Genomic DNA, 16,316 nt, shown 5'->3' on the forward strand with positions numbered 1-16,316 from the left:
TATTTCAAGTTTCTAGCATTCATTCACTTACTTAATAGCTTTAGGAAGTGAAAACTTAGATACTTACAATTTTTGTTTTGTTTTTTATTAATGCATAATTGTGCACATTCATGAGTACAATGTGAAATATTAAAATTTTTAAATGGACACAAACACTTTTTTTTAATAAAATGCAGTTAAGAGGAAAACCCCTTGTTTGCTGAGATGAGCAAAAAAAAAAAAAAAGATAAAGGTTCTCTTTCTGTATTCCTGTTTATTTATTTGCATTTAGATCAAGATTTCTCTTGATGAAGGACCACTGAGGGTAGACAGCTTCTTTACAAGTCCCCGGTTTCAGTTCCCAATACCATATACAAAAGGTAGGGAATTTCTAGGCCTGGAGAGATCGCTCAGAGTCCTCGCTGCTCTTGCCAGGCATGGTGGTTCATTATGGGGATCCAGACTCTTGGAGACTGAGGCAAAAGCAATAAGAGTATTTTGTGTTCCTGCAGAGGGTCTGGGTTTGGTTCCCAGCACCCCCATAGTGGTTTATAAGTACCTCAAACTCCAATTCCAAAGAATATAACACCTCTTCTGTTCTTCTCTGGCACCAGGCACACATGTGTTACATGTACACATAAAAAAAAAGTTAAATGAATTTTTTTTAAAGTAGAGAATGTTTAGCAATTGCAGACAGGTTGTTTTAATCAAAAAGACTGAAATAGAATGTGGCAGGCAGAAGTAGCGGTGTACCACCTGTAACCCCAGCATTTAGGAGGTAGAGGCAAGAGGACCAGGAGTTCAAGGTGAGTCTTGGCTACATGGTGAGTTTGAGGCCAATCTGGACTATGTAGCCCTTGTCTCAAAAAACCAAAATAAGCCAGGCGGTGGTGGCGCATGCCTTTAATCCCAGCACTCAGGAAGCAGAACCAGGCAGATCTCTGTGAGTTCAAGGCCAGCTTGGGCTATAGAGTGAGTTCCAGGAAAGGTGCCAAAGCTACACAGAGAAACCCTGTCTCAAAAAAATAAATAAACAAATAAATAAATAAATAAATAAACAAACAAACAAACAAACAAATAAATAAACAAATAAATAATAAACAATCTTGATGGCTCATATCTATAATTTCAGCTCTCAGGAGGTTAAAGCAAAAGGTTCAACATGAGTTGGAGTCCAGCCTGGGCTAAACAGTGAGTTACAAACTAGCCAGGGCTATATCGCAAGATCTTGTCTCAAAGTAAAAACCTAAACATATATGCACCAAACATAGAGGTACTCAGTTTTATAAAGGAAACACTGTTTGATATAAAACCACAGATTGACCACAACCTGGTGATAATAGTGAGTGATTTCTACTCTCACCAATACACTGAGGACAAAACAACCAAGCCAGGAAACTGGAGTTAAATTGATATCATAAATCAAATGGGTCTAGCAGATATCTATGAACATTCCACCTAGACATTAAAGAGTACATATTCTTCTCAGCAGCTCATGGAAGTTTCTCCAGAATCAATCACATATTAGAACAAAGCAAACCTAAACAAATATAGGAAAATTGAAATAACATTCTTCATTTTATCTGACCATAATGGAATAAAGCTGGATATCAACAGCAATAGAAACTATACAAATTTCACACACCCATGGAAACTAAACAACACACTCATGAATGATAATTGGATCAAAGTAGAAATTGTGAAGGAAAATTTAAAATTCCTGGAATTGAATTAAAATGAAAACACAGCATGCCAAAAATCTGTGATTTTGATATAAAGAAGGGAATCCCAAAAGGAAAAATCACATCACCTAGTGTCTGCATCAAAACATGAGAGATCTCAAATGAATAAGTTAAGGACACACTTGAAAGCCTTGGAAAAACAAGAACAATTCCCAAAAGAGTAGTTAGGAAGAGATAATCAAAGTCAGGGCTGAAATGAATAAAAGAGAAATGAAGAAAAATAATACAAAGAATCAATAAAATTAGGATTGTTCCTTGGAAAGGATTAACAAGATTAACAAACCTTCATCTAAATTAAGTAAAAGAGAGCACAAATCCAACTTAATAAAATTAGATATAGAAAGGGAGATATTACAACAGACACTGGGGAAATTCAGAGAATCATAAGGACATTCTAATTAAAAATGTTTATATTCCAAAAAACTGGAAAAAATCATTTAAAAATGAATTTCTAGGTGTATATATGGTCTACCAAAGCTAAGCAAGATGAAGTTAATAATTTAAATAGACCTGTAACCTCCAATGAGATAAAAACAGTAAATAAACCCCCCCAAATAAAAAAAGCTCAAGACCAGATGGATTCAGGACAGAATTCTACCAGACCTTGAAAGAAGAAATAATTCCAGTACTCCTCAAATTATTTAGTATAATAGAAAATGAAGGAACATTTCTAAATTCTTTTTACAAAGCCAGTATTACCCTGATACCAACATTAGGGACAAAGAGTTAACAAAAAAGAAAATTATAGGTCAGAATCTCTGATAGATGTTGTAAAAATTCTCAATATAATGCTTGCAAACTCAATTCAAGAACACATCAAAAAGATTACCCACATGGTCAAGTTCACATGGTCCTAGAGAAGCAGGGATGCTTCAATCATAGCCATAACCTTCCTATAGCATAGCAATTTCTTGTTGATTAAAATGAAAAGAACATTAGAGACTTGAGGATATAGTACTTATAAGACAGGTAGAAACAACCAGAAAATATAAACAAAAGATACAGCTTTCCATATTAAGTCTAAAGATTAGAATCATGTCATTAATCTTTAAATTTTTTATTTTATGTATATAATGTTTTGCCTGCATGTGTGTAGGTGCACCACATTCTTGCCTGGTACCTACAGAAGCTAAAGATCCTCTGGGACTGGAGTTAGAAACAGTTGTGTGCTACCATGTGGGTGCTGGGACTCAAACCTGGTTCCTCTGGAAGAGCAGCCAGTGTTCTTAACCACTGAGCCATCTCTCCAGCCCCCAATGTTTTAATTTTTTAAATTTGTTGGTTAGCATATAACATGACAAGCTTCCTTATGGCATTTTCATGCATAATTATCTTAGGTTGAGCCCCTGCTCCTCTGACACATACCTGCTCCTCCCTCCCATCTTCCTGTCCCTGACACTTATAACTTTCATCGCCAACATTCCCCTCTATACTTTCATAAACTCATCTCTTCTTCTGGGGATGGTAGTGTTTCTCAGAGAGATTGAATGGGCCTACTCTGACACCCAAGCCTTCAAACTGACTGCATTTGCTCCGTCCATCATTTGTTGTTCTGTTTAAATGTTTTACTGAACGACAAAGAGGTCTGCTTTAGCCCCAGCCTGCCCACTTCTCATAGTTTGTAGTGTTGCTCAGCAAGTTGCCAGTCTAGTATGAGAGATGGACAGTACATGCAGGTTGAGGAACAGAAACTGTAGACCACTTCCCCTTAGATGCAGACATGAAATTACACAGGGCAGGGCCTGGTAAGCACTCAATGATGTCATTGATACTGCTGCTCTTACTACAGGTAACCTTGTGTCTACTTTTTGACAGAATATATCCTTTCAATTCAAAAGTCTGTATTTATTATTAATCTCATATTTCTAAATAAAACACCAGAAAATGTATAGCATAGTAAGTTTTTTATAACATCAAGAAGGGTGAGCTAAGTCACAGTTAATCAGAATGTAGAAAATAAATGACTGTGGAGTGCTCAGCCCTAAATGGGACATCTGTATTTACACTCTCTCCCCAAATGCTCAGGAACATCACAAAAGAGGGCCAGAACGAGCATAAGAGCAGAGAATGGGGAGGCCTGCCATCAAACAGTGTCTTCTGGACATAGCAGGGCAGCTGCAGTCCTGAGCTCTCAGCAGCTGTGGTTACCTGCATGAGACCCGTACAGGGTCGGAGTAAGTCAGAATCCCAGCCAGGGTGATGGAGGAGTTCATGAAGCCCTGCTCCTCCCTGAGAGCTCTTTGTAGCTGATGGCTGCAGAGGGATTGTAGTAGGAATCTTAAAAGTTCTTATTAATAAAACTCAAACCCGAGGCCAGTTATTGGGGTGAATGCTGGAAGATCAGAGAAGCAGAACAAGCCACAGCTATCTCACCTTGCTAGTTCCTCGGGTGATCCTGTTTCCTCAGGCTGGAAGCTTCTGAGTCCTCCTCCACATGAATCTCAGCTGAACTGTGCTGCTCCAAAGCCTTGCTAGTTCCTCAGGTGATCCTGTTTCCTCAGGCTGGAAGCTTCTGAGTCCTCCTCCACATGAATCTCAGCTGAACTGTGCTGCTCCAAAGCTTAACTAACTACATGCTTTTTCCTCTTTAGTTCTTGGTCCTCACGCCTTATATATCTTTTTCTTTCTGCCCCCACTCCCTGGGATTAAAGGCGTGGGTCACCATGCTTAGCTGTTTCTAAAGTGGCCTTGAACTCAGAGATCTGGCTAGCCCTGCCTCCCAAGTGCTGGGATTAAAGGTGTGCTACCACCACCCCCCGACTTCTGTTATGGCTTACTCTTCCCATTTTCTAGCCACCATTTCTGGCTCTGTTCTAGTGGCTGTCTGTTCTCTGACCCCAGATATGTTTATTTCGGGGAACACACAATATTCAGGGAACACAATACCCACCACAAGGGATATGGCCCCTGGTAGATTGTCCATGCTTTAGTGGGTGACATTACATCCATGAACATATGGACAGATCTGATCAAATTCAGTCTGTTTGAAAAAAGGACTTGTTAGATTTTTTTTTTCTTTTTTTGCAATGTAACTTTACCTTTTTGAGTACAGCACCATACCCAAGAATTAGTCACTAAACAATTCATAAAGTTGCCACCTATGGAACACTTTAGAAAGTTACTCTAAAATACCCAATGGAAATCAGTCCAACCAGTATCCATGATAGTTCATTTCATAAAGCTTTAAGTTGACGAGGAGATAAGTCTGAAGCAATATAAAATGCACTAAAAATGTTAACCCAAATTCTAGCAAGATCCTCATTGCTGACACAAATTCTGATACTCTCTTCCTTGTGTTTGAGACAGTGAGGACACATTTTCTTTGGCTGTCAAAGCATCAAGTATGCTGACTCTGTGGCTACCTACGGTCCTATTGTTTTACCCCTGATATTACTCTTAATATTCTGCACTATTCCCACATCTTTCTCTTCATTATGGTTTTGTATACTAATCCTAACAGACTTTGCACAAGGGGCAAATGCTAATCTTATATGAAATAAAGTTATTGAGTGTTTAATATATATATAATGTGAATGCTTGCTCTTCTAACTACACTTGTTTTTGTTTTTTGGGGTGGTTTTTCTTTGCCTTAAAAGGGAAATTTACAGAAGCATGTCATTTTCTAATAAATTAAAAAGCAGACATATGCCATTAAAATTTTAAGGTTACGTATAATATTAAGTAGAAAGTTACATTCTCAGTATTTGGTTGAAGATATTTTCAAGTTAGATAAAAACCATCAAAACCAGTGCTGGGCTGGAGATGTTACTCAATTGGGAGAGTACCTGCCTAACATGAACTAAGCCCTGTGCACATGCCTGTAATCTTAGCACTCTACATGTAGAGGCAGGAGGATCAGTTCAAGGTCATCCTCAGCTACATAGCAAGTTCAGGGTGAACCTGGACTACATAAGATATCCTTAAAACAAACAAACAAACAAACAAACAACTCCCAAACAATAACAACAAATAATTGGGGTCTGAGGAAGTAGTGCATGGATAAAGTGTGAATCAGACTTTAGTTCTTAAGTACCTACATTAAAAAGCTTGGCTTGCCTGTAATCTCAGTGCTTAGGAGGTAGAGACAGGGGATCCTAAGGGCAAGCTGGGTAGCTAGACAAGCTGAATTATCTGTGAGAAACGGTACCTCAGTAAATAAAGTGGACAGTGGTCAAGGAAGACACCTGACATTAACCTCTGGGTGTCATGTATACATGTACAGTACAACTGCACGTGTGTACTTGTACACATACATGCATTCACATTGTATTCAAGACAGCTCCCATTTTTTTCTTGTGGTTTCTGAAAATGGCATTCAAATTGAGTGAGTAAAGCCAGGCATGTTGACACTTGCCTATAACCTCTGTGCTTGGGAAGCAGAAGCAGGAGGATAAGAAGTTTAAAGGCATCCTCAGCTTCGTAAGCAGCTCATGGCTAGCCTGGAGTATGTGAGATGCTGTCTCAAAATGAAATCAATCAGTAGAGTGGATAATACTAAGACCTGCTAATAAGCAGTCCCATTTGACTTCTGTTGCTATAAGATAAGGTGATAGAACTGTCTAGTTCTAAAGAGACCTTTTATACCAAACCAGCATTTCCAGGGAAATTTTCCTTTGTCTTAATGATTTCATTTACAAGACAGTCTTCTGAATTTTTGACGGCTAATGACAAGATGGAGTATGAAAATCTCACCACTGCTGCATCAGTCCTGTTGCTACTCCTGAAATTCATTTTTATGAAATGACACGACTAAGAAAAACTGTTGGCATCTACCTGTGCAGTTGGGGTCCAAGCAGATAGTTATGCTGCCTACAAGGGAAGAATTTGTTTTCATATTAAAAGAATCAGTTAAAATTGAGATATATATTATAGTCCTTCTCTCTCTGAGTAAGCTTTGTAAATGACATACAATACCCTTCTAAAATCTTGTTTTCTCTCTTGCTTCTTAGTCAATTGGAAATGCTAAAACAACCAGGAATGATAACAGCAGCCGGTTTGGGAAATATATTGAAATTGGTTTTGATAAGAGATATCGAATCATTGGTGCCAATATGAGAACTTACCTTTTAGAGAAATCCAGAGTGGTATTCCAGGTAAGCTGGATGTGCACACACATTCAAATACTTGTGTTGGATTTTTGCATTACTATGTAAATTACTGTTATGTAAAGTTTTCTTCAATGACAGAATAAAATAACTATTTTATGGAAGTCCAATTTGATGGACCAGTGAGTTTATGAGCCTTATTTAAATAGCATGGTTGACCCCCAAAGCAGCTGTCTTACTATGAAGTCCCATCCTATCATGAATGACAACCTCATGGAAACTGCCATTTTTTAAAATATATTTTACTATCTCCCAAGATCATTTGCACTGGGGGAGGACAGAGCAGGAAGAATTGGCTGCTGTCCCAGCTGAAGCTCCTGTGACCCTACCTTCCGTTTTTCTATTAGTGTATATCACAGCTTCATCGCCATTACTTAGGACCTAGCGACATCTTTGGGGTTCTGCTCAATTCGTTTCCATGGCTACAAGAGCTAACACCTTTCCAAGATGATGGCTATTTTATGCCTAAGGAAAAAGCTATACTACAGCAATTATAGAGCCCTTGCTTGCTAGTATGATATACCTCATTTCTCAGTACTCTTGAGCATATTCTCACAGTATTACTATAAACCACACTTGGATAGGAACATAAAATGGTTACTGCCATAGGTAGAGGACTACTGCTTCAAACTAACAGTTCTTGAGAGTGGGCACTTTGTTCCATATTTTATTAACTTTTTAAGTTACTGTACAAAATAATGCATTTCATTATGACATCCGTGTACATACATATAATTGTTTTTAGCTCCATACCACCCCTCTGCCCTCTGCTGTCTTCCCTTTCTCTTGCTGGTTCTGTGCTTTCTCTCCCACACAATGCCCTCCTGCTTTCATTCTTACACATATATGTATGCATATCTATCGAAATATATCTTAAAGCTAGATTTCTGCATGGGAAAGAAAACATGTTTTGTTTTTCTCCACTCCATGACCTCTTGTTTTCTCCCTCCCCCTGATTTGGACATCATAACTCATCATAGTCTCTATTCTGCTTTCATGTTGGGTGTTCACGTTGTTTCGTGTGTGTGTGTGTGTGTGTGTGTGTGTGTGTGTGTGTGTGTGTGTGATGCATTTATTTATGTTTAAATATATATTCTGCATGTAAAAGAAAATATGCAGTGTTTGTCTTTCTGAGTCTGGTGTAGTGGTTTTGACATTTGCTTACAGATGCTTGTTGAAAAGCTTAGTTAAGAGGAGACATTATTTAGTATTGCCTTTTATATTTCCCAGTTGGCAAAGAAAGCATTTTTTTATTCTTAGGATATAATTTTTTTAGTAGAATAGTGATGTTACCAGAGAAATTGAGAGAGGGAAGTCTCTTTGAGTTCTTAGTCTTATTAATAAAATAATCTAAAAATGAATTGAGATGCTTAAGGATAATTTTAATAAAGTTTGAAAGTAAAACAACAATAGAGGAAAGCTCAAAATCCCAGCAGCTACCAGGAAGAGGGAAAACAGAGAACTGTCAGGTCTTTTAAGCTAAGCTTGGAGGTCAGACAAGGCCTAGAATATAAGGAAAAACATGCTTAGGGGTGCTGAGTCTCATCTGAGTTCAGAGGTACCCAGTTCTAGGCTCTTGTACCCCAGAGCAAAGGATTGCAAAAGGACACATGGTTAGAAATAGAAACAGACAGCTCATTAAGAAAGGAAAAGTATCCAAAGAATGGAAGTGGGCTAATGAGCTGAGGAAAGAGCCCAACAAATACTGGGCCATGTGGTCCGGATCCATTTTAGACTATTTATATAATACCGCCTCTAAGTTTGAATAGGCAGGGCTTCTTGTGAGCATGCTCTTTAGAAGAAGGCCAGTAAGGAAGGGCTTCCAGCCCTCTTTTGCAGGCTGGCATTCCTGTTAACCCTGATGTTTCAGCCCAGACCCTGTTCTGCTGCCACAGTAAGAGCTAAAAAAAAATCCACCATAACCCAGCTGTAAACTGCCCTCAAACCACAGTTGAACATTCATGCAGAATTTTTGTTGGCACTTACATTGCTGGTCCTTTCTGATGGAAAGACATGCTATACACTTGCAGGACCAGCAGGTACACATTCACACGTTGTAGGCACATTGGAGAATGTAGATTATCATTAGAAAATAGCAGTATGTGGCTCCTGGTAACCCACTGCACACCTCATCCTGAAACCCAGAGTTTCAGTGGCCCATGTGCTGGATGCCACATCATTAAAATTCAGGCAGGATCCAATTTCTGTTGCCAGAGTCTGTTGTGGCTTTGAAATTATCTTATACACACCAAGAGGCATGAGTTAGGGGAGCCAAGAACCCTGGCTTTGGCTTTGGGCTTGTGCCTGATTAAATGTTTAATTTTAAATTTTATACTTGATATGTATAAACTTAAAAAATAATATTTGAGATGTATAGTAAGGCAATAACCGCCTTCCTTTTAAGCTACAAACAATAGTACTATTCCACACATGAATACTTACATAAGATTTTAAAAAGTAGTCAATAGAAGAATAAATGAGTGAAATATAGATAGGTTAAGTACACATAGAAATATGTAGGAACACAGGGCTAGAGAAATGGCTCATAGGTTGAGAGAGGACCTGGGTTCAAATCCCAATACCTATATGGTGTCTAACAACTGTCTGTAACTCCTGTTCCAGGGGATTCAACACCCTTTTCTGGCCTCTACATGCACTGCACACATGTAGTGCACAGTCAGACATGCAGGTGAAACACCTATATACATAAAATAAAATTAATCTTAAAAAAAAAAAAGAATTTTGTAGGACTGTTAGCAAGGGTAACACAGATAGGAAATTGACCTTAGTCAGTATGTTGACCAGTGGCTAAGACTGCCTAATGAAGAATTTGGTAAAGCTTAATCTTTATCTTATCTATAGGTGTGGTCGTAAGTCTAGCAGTTCCCCAGTCTTTGGGAGTATAGAACATTGAGAATATTTGTTATATCAAATGAATCACAGTCAAAATAAGTATGCTAGGTATTAGCCATTCTGTACAAAGATGACCACAGTGTTTCTGCAGACCCACCTGCTTTTCTAGTTTCTATGTGCTGAACCACCTGATCTCCTTCCTAATCATGCTTGTGATCATTGCTATATTTGTTCAGTATCCTGTGTCCCTGCAGTAGTCATTGACTCCTTTAGGTTTCAGAACCCCCAGTCAACTTTATAAACACCAATCTTTATTTTCATGTGAATATACTCCAGAACCTAAGAATCTGCTGATTGGATTTTAGTATTCAGCTTCCTATGTACAGTAACTTTTGCAGCTATACTCTAGAAGTGTGTGTGGAAAAAAAGACTAAGGCAATACTAAAAACTAACCTTCTCCTATAAATTATATTTTATTTTATCAGATTATTGTTAATAGGAAAATATATATGTTACATAATGCAAAGTATATAATATATAAATAAATATAGAGAGAATATAGTACATTTGTATATTTATTACAGCTATATAAGAAGAGATCATTATCTCTAAAGTATGGCAAAGATAAGGTTATTCTCACATAGTCAAAGTATTAGGAATACCATGAATCTAGAAGTTATTAGTAGAAAATAATGGTTAGCCTTGAAAAAAATCATTTTAGCTTCCCCAGAATCACTGGTGTCTAGTGACTGTGGCCATCTGTCCGGCCATTCACTAGTTCAGACAGCTTTACTAAGCCAGGCACAGTGGTACAGGAGCTGAATCAGAAGACTCACAAGTTCAAGGCCTGTCTGATCTACAAAGCAGTTCAGAGCCAGACAGGATCTAGTGAGACAATCTCAAATAAAGTTAAATACAGTGCAGTGGTGGGGACACTTGCCTGGCACGTCTGAGGCCTGAGTTTAGTCTATGATGCCCAACCCAGAAGCCTTGCAGGCTGGTATGTCATACTGACTATGACTAACACACGTGTACTTATTTATTTTTTATTTTTCAAGAGAAAGAGCCTCACTGTTTGCCCAGCCTGACTTGAAGTTTTAAGTCGCAAACTCTCCTCCCACTTTGTATATATAGTATAAATCATAAGGTTTGATTATTTAAACCAGCATTAGAAAACGTGGGGATTTACTGAGACAGTTCCGTATTAAGATGATATGTTGTAGTAGGTTTTCCTGGATTTTATAGTAAAATGCCACAATTGAAAGCTCTTCTTATTCCAAAGGCAGAAGAGGAGAGAAACTACCATATCTTCTACCAGCTCTGTGCTTCAGCAAAGCTACCTGAGTTTAAAATGCTGCGATTAGGTACGGATATGACACTACATTTATTGTATTGGGTTCTTTTCTGTTAAATTTTGAGTTCTTAAGCTTGTCAAAAAATATCCTACGTCACACTGAAATATTTATGAAAATGATGATCCTTGAAGGTCTGCAGCTGGCTTTAGAACATCCCAGGGAGGGTGAGGGGTTCTACCAGGGGCAGGACTGCCTTGTGGCAGCTGGCTAAGGGAGGGGAGGAGTAGATGGGACTCAGCATTCGAACCTCTCTGCTTTTATACATGTTTGAAAACCGCTTTGAGCAAAGAGTTTGAGGAAACATGTTATAGCATTTTGTTTGGAATTGCACCCAAAGAAAAGTATAAATTCATTTTGCCAATTGACATAAAATCTACAGACATTTTAGTTTTGCATCTTATATTAGGATGATTTTAAACTGGCCAGACTCCAAACCCTCTGTACCAGCGTGCTGTCATGCACAGCCTCTAATTCAGCGTGTTTGTAAGGGTGGAAGTCCAAGCTTCTCCTCATGGACTGAAAACCTTTTACCTCCTTCACTGCAGGAAATGCAGACAGTTTTCATTACACGAAGCAAGGAGGCAGCCCTATGATTGAAGGAGTAGATGATGCGAAGGAGATGGCGCACACCAGGCAGGCCTGCACTCTACTGGGTAATGTCATTTCGTTCTTGAACTCTTATAAGTGCTGGTCATTTTGACTCAAGTAGCTTTTCTTTGGAATATTGGTTTGGCTTTGTGTTAACTGGTAAACAGTGCTGGGAGAGTTCACATATATGGAACATGTGCAGACAAATAGGCATGAGGTTTCTTAGAATGGTTCCAGGATTAGATAGTGGTAACAGTTGCTCAACCTTGTAAATTTACTGAGGATTATTGAATTGCACTTTGAAAGCATATTTCAGCACAAGGAGAGGTAAGATTAACTTTTAGCTCAAAGTTTTACAAAAATCTAGGGTTTGAAACTAAACAAAGTGTTGTTTTTTTTTTTTTTTAATAATATAAACTCACATTTTGTGGGTTTTGTTGGTTGGTTGTTTGGGGGCTTGCTTGTTTGGGTTCTTTTGTTTTTATTTGTTGGTAATTTTTGGAGATCAGTTTTCACCATGTAGCCCAGCCTGGTCTAGGACTTCTGATCCTTCTGCCTTGGCCTCTTGAGTACTGGGATGGAGGGCAATGTGTCACAATGCCCAGTGCAGGGTTTTGCTTTTGTTGTTTTTCTTATTAGTTTCAGAATCTTTTGTAGCTAAGAAGCATAACTAAGTTAGCATGGTGACATAGCACATGTATCTAGTGTTTTCTTTTTGTTGTTGTTTGATAAAGGAGTTGTTAAATTTCTTATTGTTTGAGAATTTCATGCATGTACGTAGTGTTATTCCAGTGTTTTTGAAACAGATGCCACTGTTCTCTCTGTGATTTGAAAGTGTTAAGTCCACAGATGAATCAGTTCATATTTAGAGTTATACAACTTTTAAAGGTGTCCTTCCTTCCCCCATCTTTTTATAAAACCTCAGAATATAAGTAACTCAAATATTGTATTTTAGTATTTAGAGACATACCATCAAGCAAGAGAGCTTAGGTTCTGAACCACTATAGGACTTGCTAAAAATGTAGACTTTCATACCACCTCACAAAGATATGGCCTGCCAGTGATCTATGAACATATTAAGAGAACACTGTTCTCCTTAAAGAATTTAAAAAGGCTAGTATAGTGCTGGGTGTGGTAGCATGTGCCTTTAATTCTAGCACTCAAGAGGCAGAGAGGCAAGAGAATCTGTGAGTTCAAGGCCAGCCTGGTCTATAGAGTGAGTTTCAGGATAGCTAGGGCTAGACAGAGAAACCCTGTCTCAAAAAAACCAAAAAGGAAAAAAGAAAGGAATAGAGGGAGGGAGGGAGGGAAGGAGGGAGGGAGGGAGGGAGGGAGGGAAGGAAGGAAGGAAGGAAGGAAGGAAGGAAGGAAGGAAGGAAGGAAGGAAGGAAGGAAGGAAGGAAGGACGGACCATTATGTAATGTAGGAGCTAGCAAAACTATTCACCATAAGGTAAATTCTCAATTGCCTTATAGAAAAATGTTTTGAAAATAATTTTACTACTTTTACTTATAGAATTATGTTTAATATTCTGGAACTTACTTTCTTCACTGAGAAAATGAAACCAGATCTGTTAAAAGCCAGAAAGTATCCAACCATATCATTTAGGTCCTGTTCTAGTCTGTGTTTGGACTTTCACTTATTAGCTTGGAATATAAAACCATCTGAATGTTTCTGATCTTGGGATCTCTTTGATTTCTAATTAATCTATACTTAGAAGTAATTCAGTAATCCAACTTAAATCAGCCTTATTGGGCTGCAATATCTATTTGGGGTAGGGATAGATAGTAGCAATAATATAATAAAATACCTATATATCTAGGATGTGACAGTAATGATCACTTTTTAAATACCTAACGTGTCCCAGGTGTACTCTGTGCACTGTCTCATGTAATATTTCAAACACTCTTTGAAGAATTACCTCCTCATCTCAAATGAGAAAGCCAAAGCATAGATGCATGAAGTTACCTGTCTGTGGAGGTAGCAGGTTGGTAGCAGTGGCAGGACATGAAAGCAGATCAGGTACACTCTACAACCCACAATGCGAAACTGCCTAGTGTGTCTTGTCAACAAAGATGAAAGTATTGTTATATGTGACTATGTATATAACATGCACATCTGGCAATTTTCAAGAATTAATACTAGACTTAAAAAATTCTCTTATAATTACTTTGTTGCTAGTCTGCCATAAATTGCTTGTTTATTTGCTATATTTCAGGAATTAGTGAATCTTACCAAATGGGAATTTTTAGAATACTTGCTGGCATCCTTCACTTAGGCAATGTTGGATTTGCATCTCGAGATTCAGACAGCTGCACAATACCTGTAAGTTCACAATGAGCTCAATGTGATGGTGGACTGTCTGTTAGTTTTGTTTTATTGCTGGGGATAGAACCTAGGGCTTCACACATGTTAGGCAAGTACTGTATTTGTGACATGCCCACGTGGGGTTTTTCGGACATGGTTCTGGGGGTCAAATTTGCACTTTGCCTACTGAAACATCTCCCTAGGCCTACAGTAAGTTCAATTTTTTCATTTATTTATTCATTAATTTATTCTGTATGTTTGTGCACATGCATAAACACACAGGTACACAACAAACTTGTATGTGCACAGAGGCCAGAAGGGGGCTCAGAGCAAGAGTAACATGATTGGTTTGCTATTTGAGTGCTGGGACCCAGACTCCTGTCCTGATAATTGTATAGCAAGAGCTTTTAACAGCTGACCTCTCTCTCCAGTCCCAGTGAGCGTGTGTGTGTGTGTGTGTGTGTGTGTGTGTGTGTGTGTGTGTGTTGGCATGTATGTTCACACACCTGTGCAATCCAAAGAACAATTTTGGGAGTTGGTTCTCCCCTTTCACCCCGTTGAGGCATGTTCTCCCTTGTTGCTGCCTGCTCCTGGTACTCTAGGCTGGGAGCCTTTGGCCAGTTCTCCAGTCTTTGCTTTTCCATTCCATCAAGGAGTGCTGGGATTGCAGATGATTGCCACCCATCCAGCTTTTCCCCTGGGTCCCAGCAATTGAACTTAGGTCATCAGACTGAATCATCTCCATAGCCCTACTATTTTTTTAAAGGAGAAAATGGTGGTTCTGATGTAAACCCCTTATTTCTTTTAAGGAAATATTCGCCTTTTTTTTTTTTTTTTTTTTTAAGATAGAGTCTTGCCTTGTGGCCCAGGTTAGTCTCAAACTTGTGACAATCCTCTTGCCTCAGCCTGCTGAGTGCTGGAATTACAGGTCTGAATAATTATACCTAGCACCAGTTTTTTTGTTTGTTTTTTGTTTTTCCAAAAACAGCTTTATTGGGATATAATCTATTTACTACCAACAATGCGTGGTTGTGAGTATGCTCATAGATATATGCAACCATCACCACAGTGGGTTTAAAATACTTTCAAAACGAAGCCTGGACCCCTTACCTATTGTCAACTTGTGCCCCCAACTCCTCGACTCAAACTATCATGTGTTGTTGCCTCTATAGAGTTACCTATTCTGGACACTAAAGTAAATTGAATATGTGGTCTTTCAAAGTCTGTTCATACTGTAGCACATATCACTTCTTCAGGATCAGTATTGTTGTTAGTCAAGACACTGATTTGTATCTGAAACGATTACTGTCAGGGAAGGGCTGCTTGACTGGGAAGGGTCCAGGGATGAGGGGTTTAAGGGCAATGCTGATATAAAGTAGCCATGTGATTGTTGTCAAGGCGTTTGTTCTTTTGAATGTCATTTCCTCATTTTTCAATGAGAGGTAAATATATACCCTGCCCATTCCCCAAGAATGTTGTCAAATGTACTTGATGCATATGGAAGATAGAGGAAATAGAACATACTGATGTGGATTCAACAAGATAAGTATTTATCAATATATATAAGTATTTATATCCATTCATACAAGGTCCACAGAAGACATGTGAAGTATTATTCACAAATATGTTAATCATTAAAGAATTCTAATCCAAAAAGTCCCTCAAGTGACATCAGACTGTCTACCTCAAACCTTCCATGGCCTGAGGATGCAGGTCGACCATGGTCTTTGCAGCTTCATTTTACACACTTTCTGCTTTACTTAGCCTAAGCCCTCCTCTTGCCAGTCTCCCTCCTATTACAGGATTGTTTTTCTCCTCATGTTCCCCCCAACTTAGACAACATTCCTCTTCTTCTTGACCAAGAAGTACCTGCTGTTCTTTCATATTCTAATCTATGGTCTAAGGTCATTGTCTCCTGCCTTGCTGGATAGAGTGAACTCCTCATGTGGACTCTCAGCACAGGGTCTGCCTCTTTGCAGTGTTTCACATTTCAAGAAGCAATCAGTGATATCTACTTCCTCCTAAGCCTGCAAGCACTTGGTGGGAAGGGGCTGGCTTAGGTACTTTTCTGTTCTGTGATAAGACACCATGAACAAGGCAGCTGTAGAAGAAGTCATTTATTTGAGGCTTACAGTTTCAGAGAGTGAGTCCATGACTGTCACAGCAAGGAACATGGCAGCAGGCAGACAGGCATGGCACTAAGGCAGTAGCTGAGAGCTCACATCTTGACCCACAAGCACAAGGTAGATACAGACACACTGGGAGTGGCATGCGCTTTTGAAACCCCAAACCCTGCTCCCAGCGATGCCACATCTCCTACTCCTTCCCAAACAGTCCCAGCAACTGGTGTGCAAGTACTGAGTGAAGTACATGAGCTGCCAGGGGCC

General features: G+C 38.9%; 1 protein-coding gene across 3 annotated transcripts in view; it reads left to right on the forward strand.

Annotated features, from left to right (window-relative positions):
- Positions 1-16,316, forward strand: part of Myo5a (myosin VA) — a 154,506-nt gene that overhangs the window by 59,814 nt on the left and 78,376 nt on the right. For all 3 annotated transcript variants that reach the window (XM_036193785.1, XM_036193783.1, XM_036193784.1), the window contains exons 6-9: positions 6,671-6,814; positions 10,962-11,043; positions 11,580-11,687; positions 13,841-13,947. In XM_036193785.1, coding sequence (XP_036049678.1) covers positions 6,671-6,814; positions 10,962-11,043; positions 11,580-11,687; positions 13,841-13,947 — 441 coding nt within the window. The remainder of the gene's footprint in view (positions 1-6,670; positions 6,815-10,961; positions 11,044-11,579; positions 11,688-13,840; positions 13,948-16,316) is intronic.

The sequence above is a fragment of the Onychomys torridus genome, chromosome 7, assembly GCF_903995425.1.
Source record: "Onychomys torridus chromosome 7, mOncTor1.1, whole genome shotgun sequence".
Lineage (NCBI taxonomy): Eukaryota > Metazoa > Chordata > Mammalia > Rodentia > Cricetidae > Onychomys > Onychomys torridus.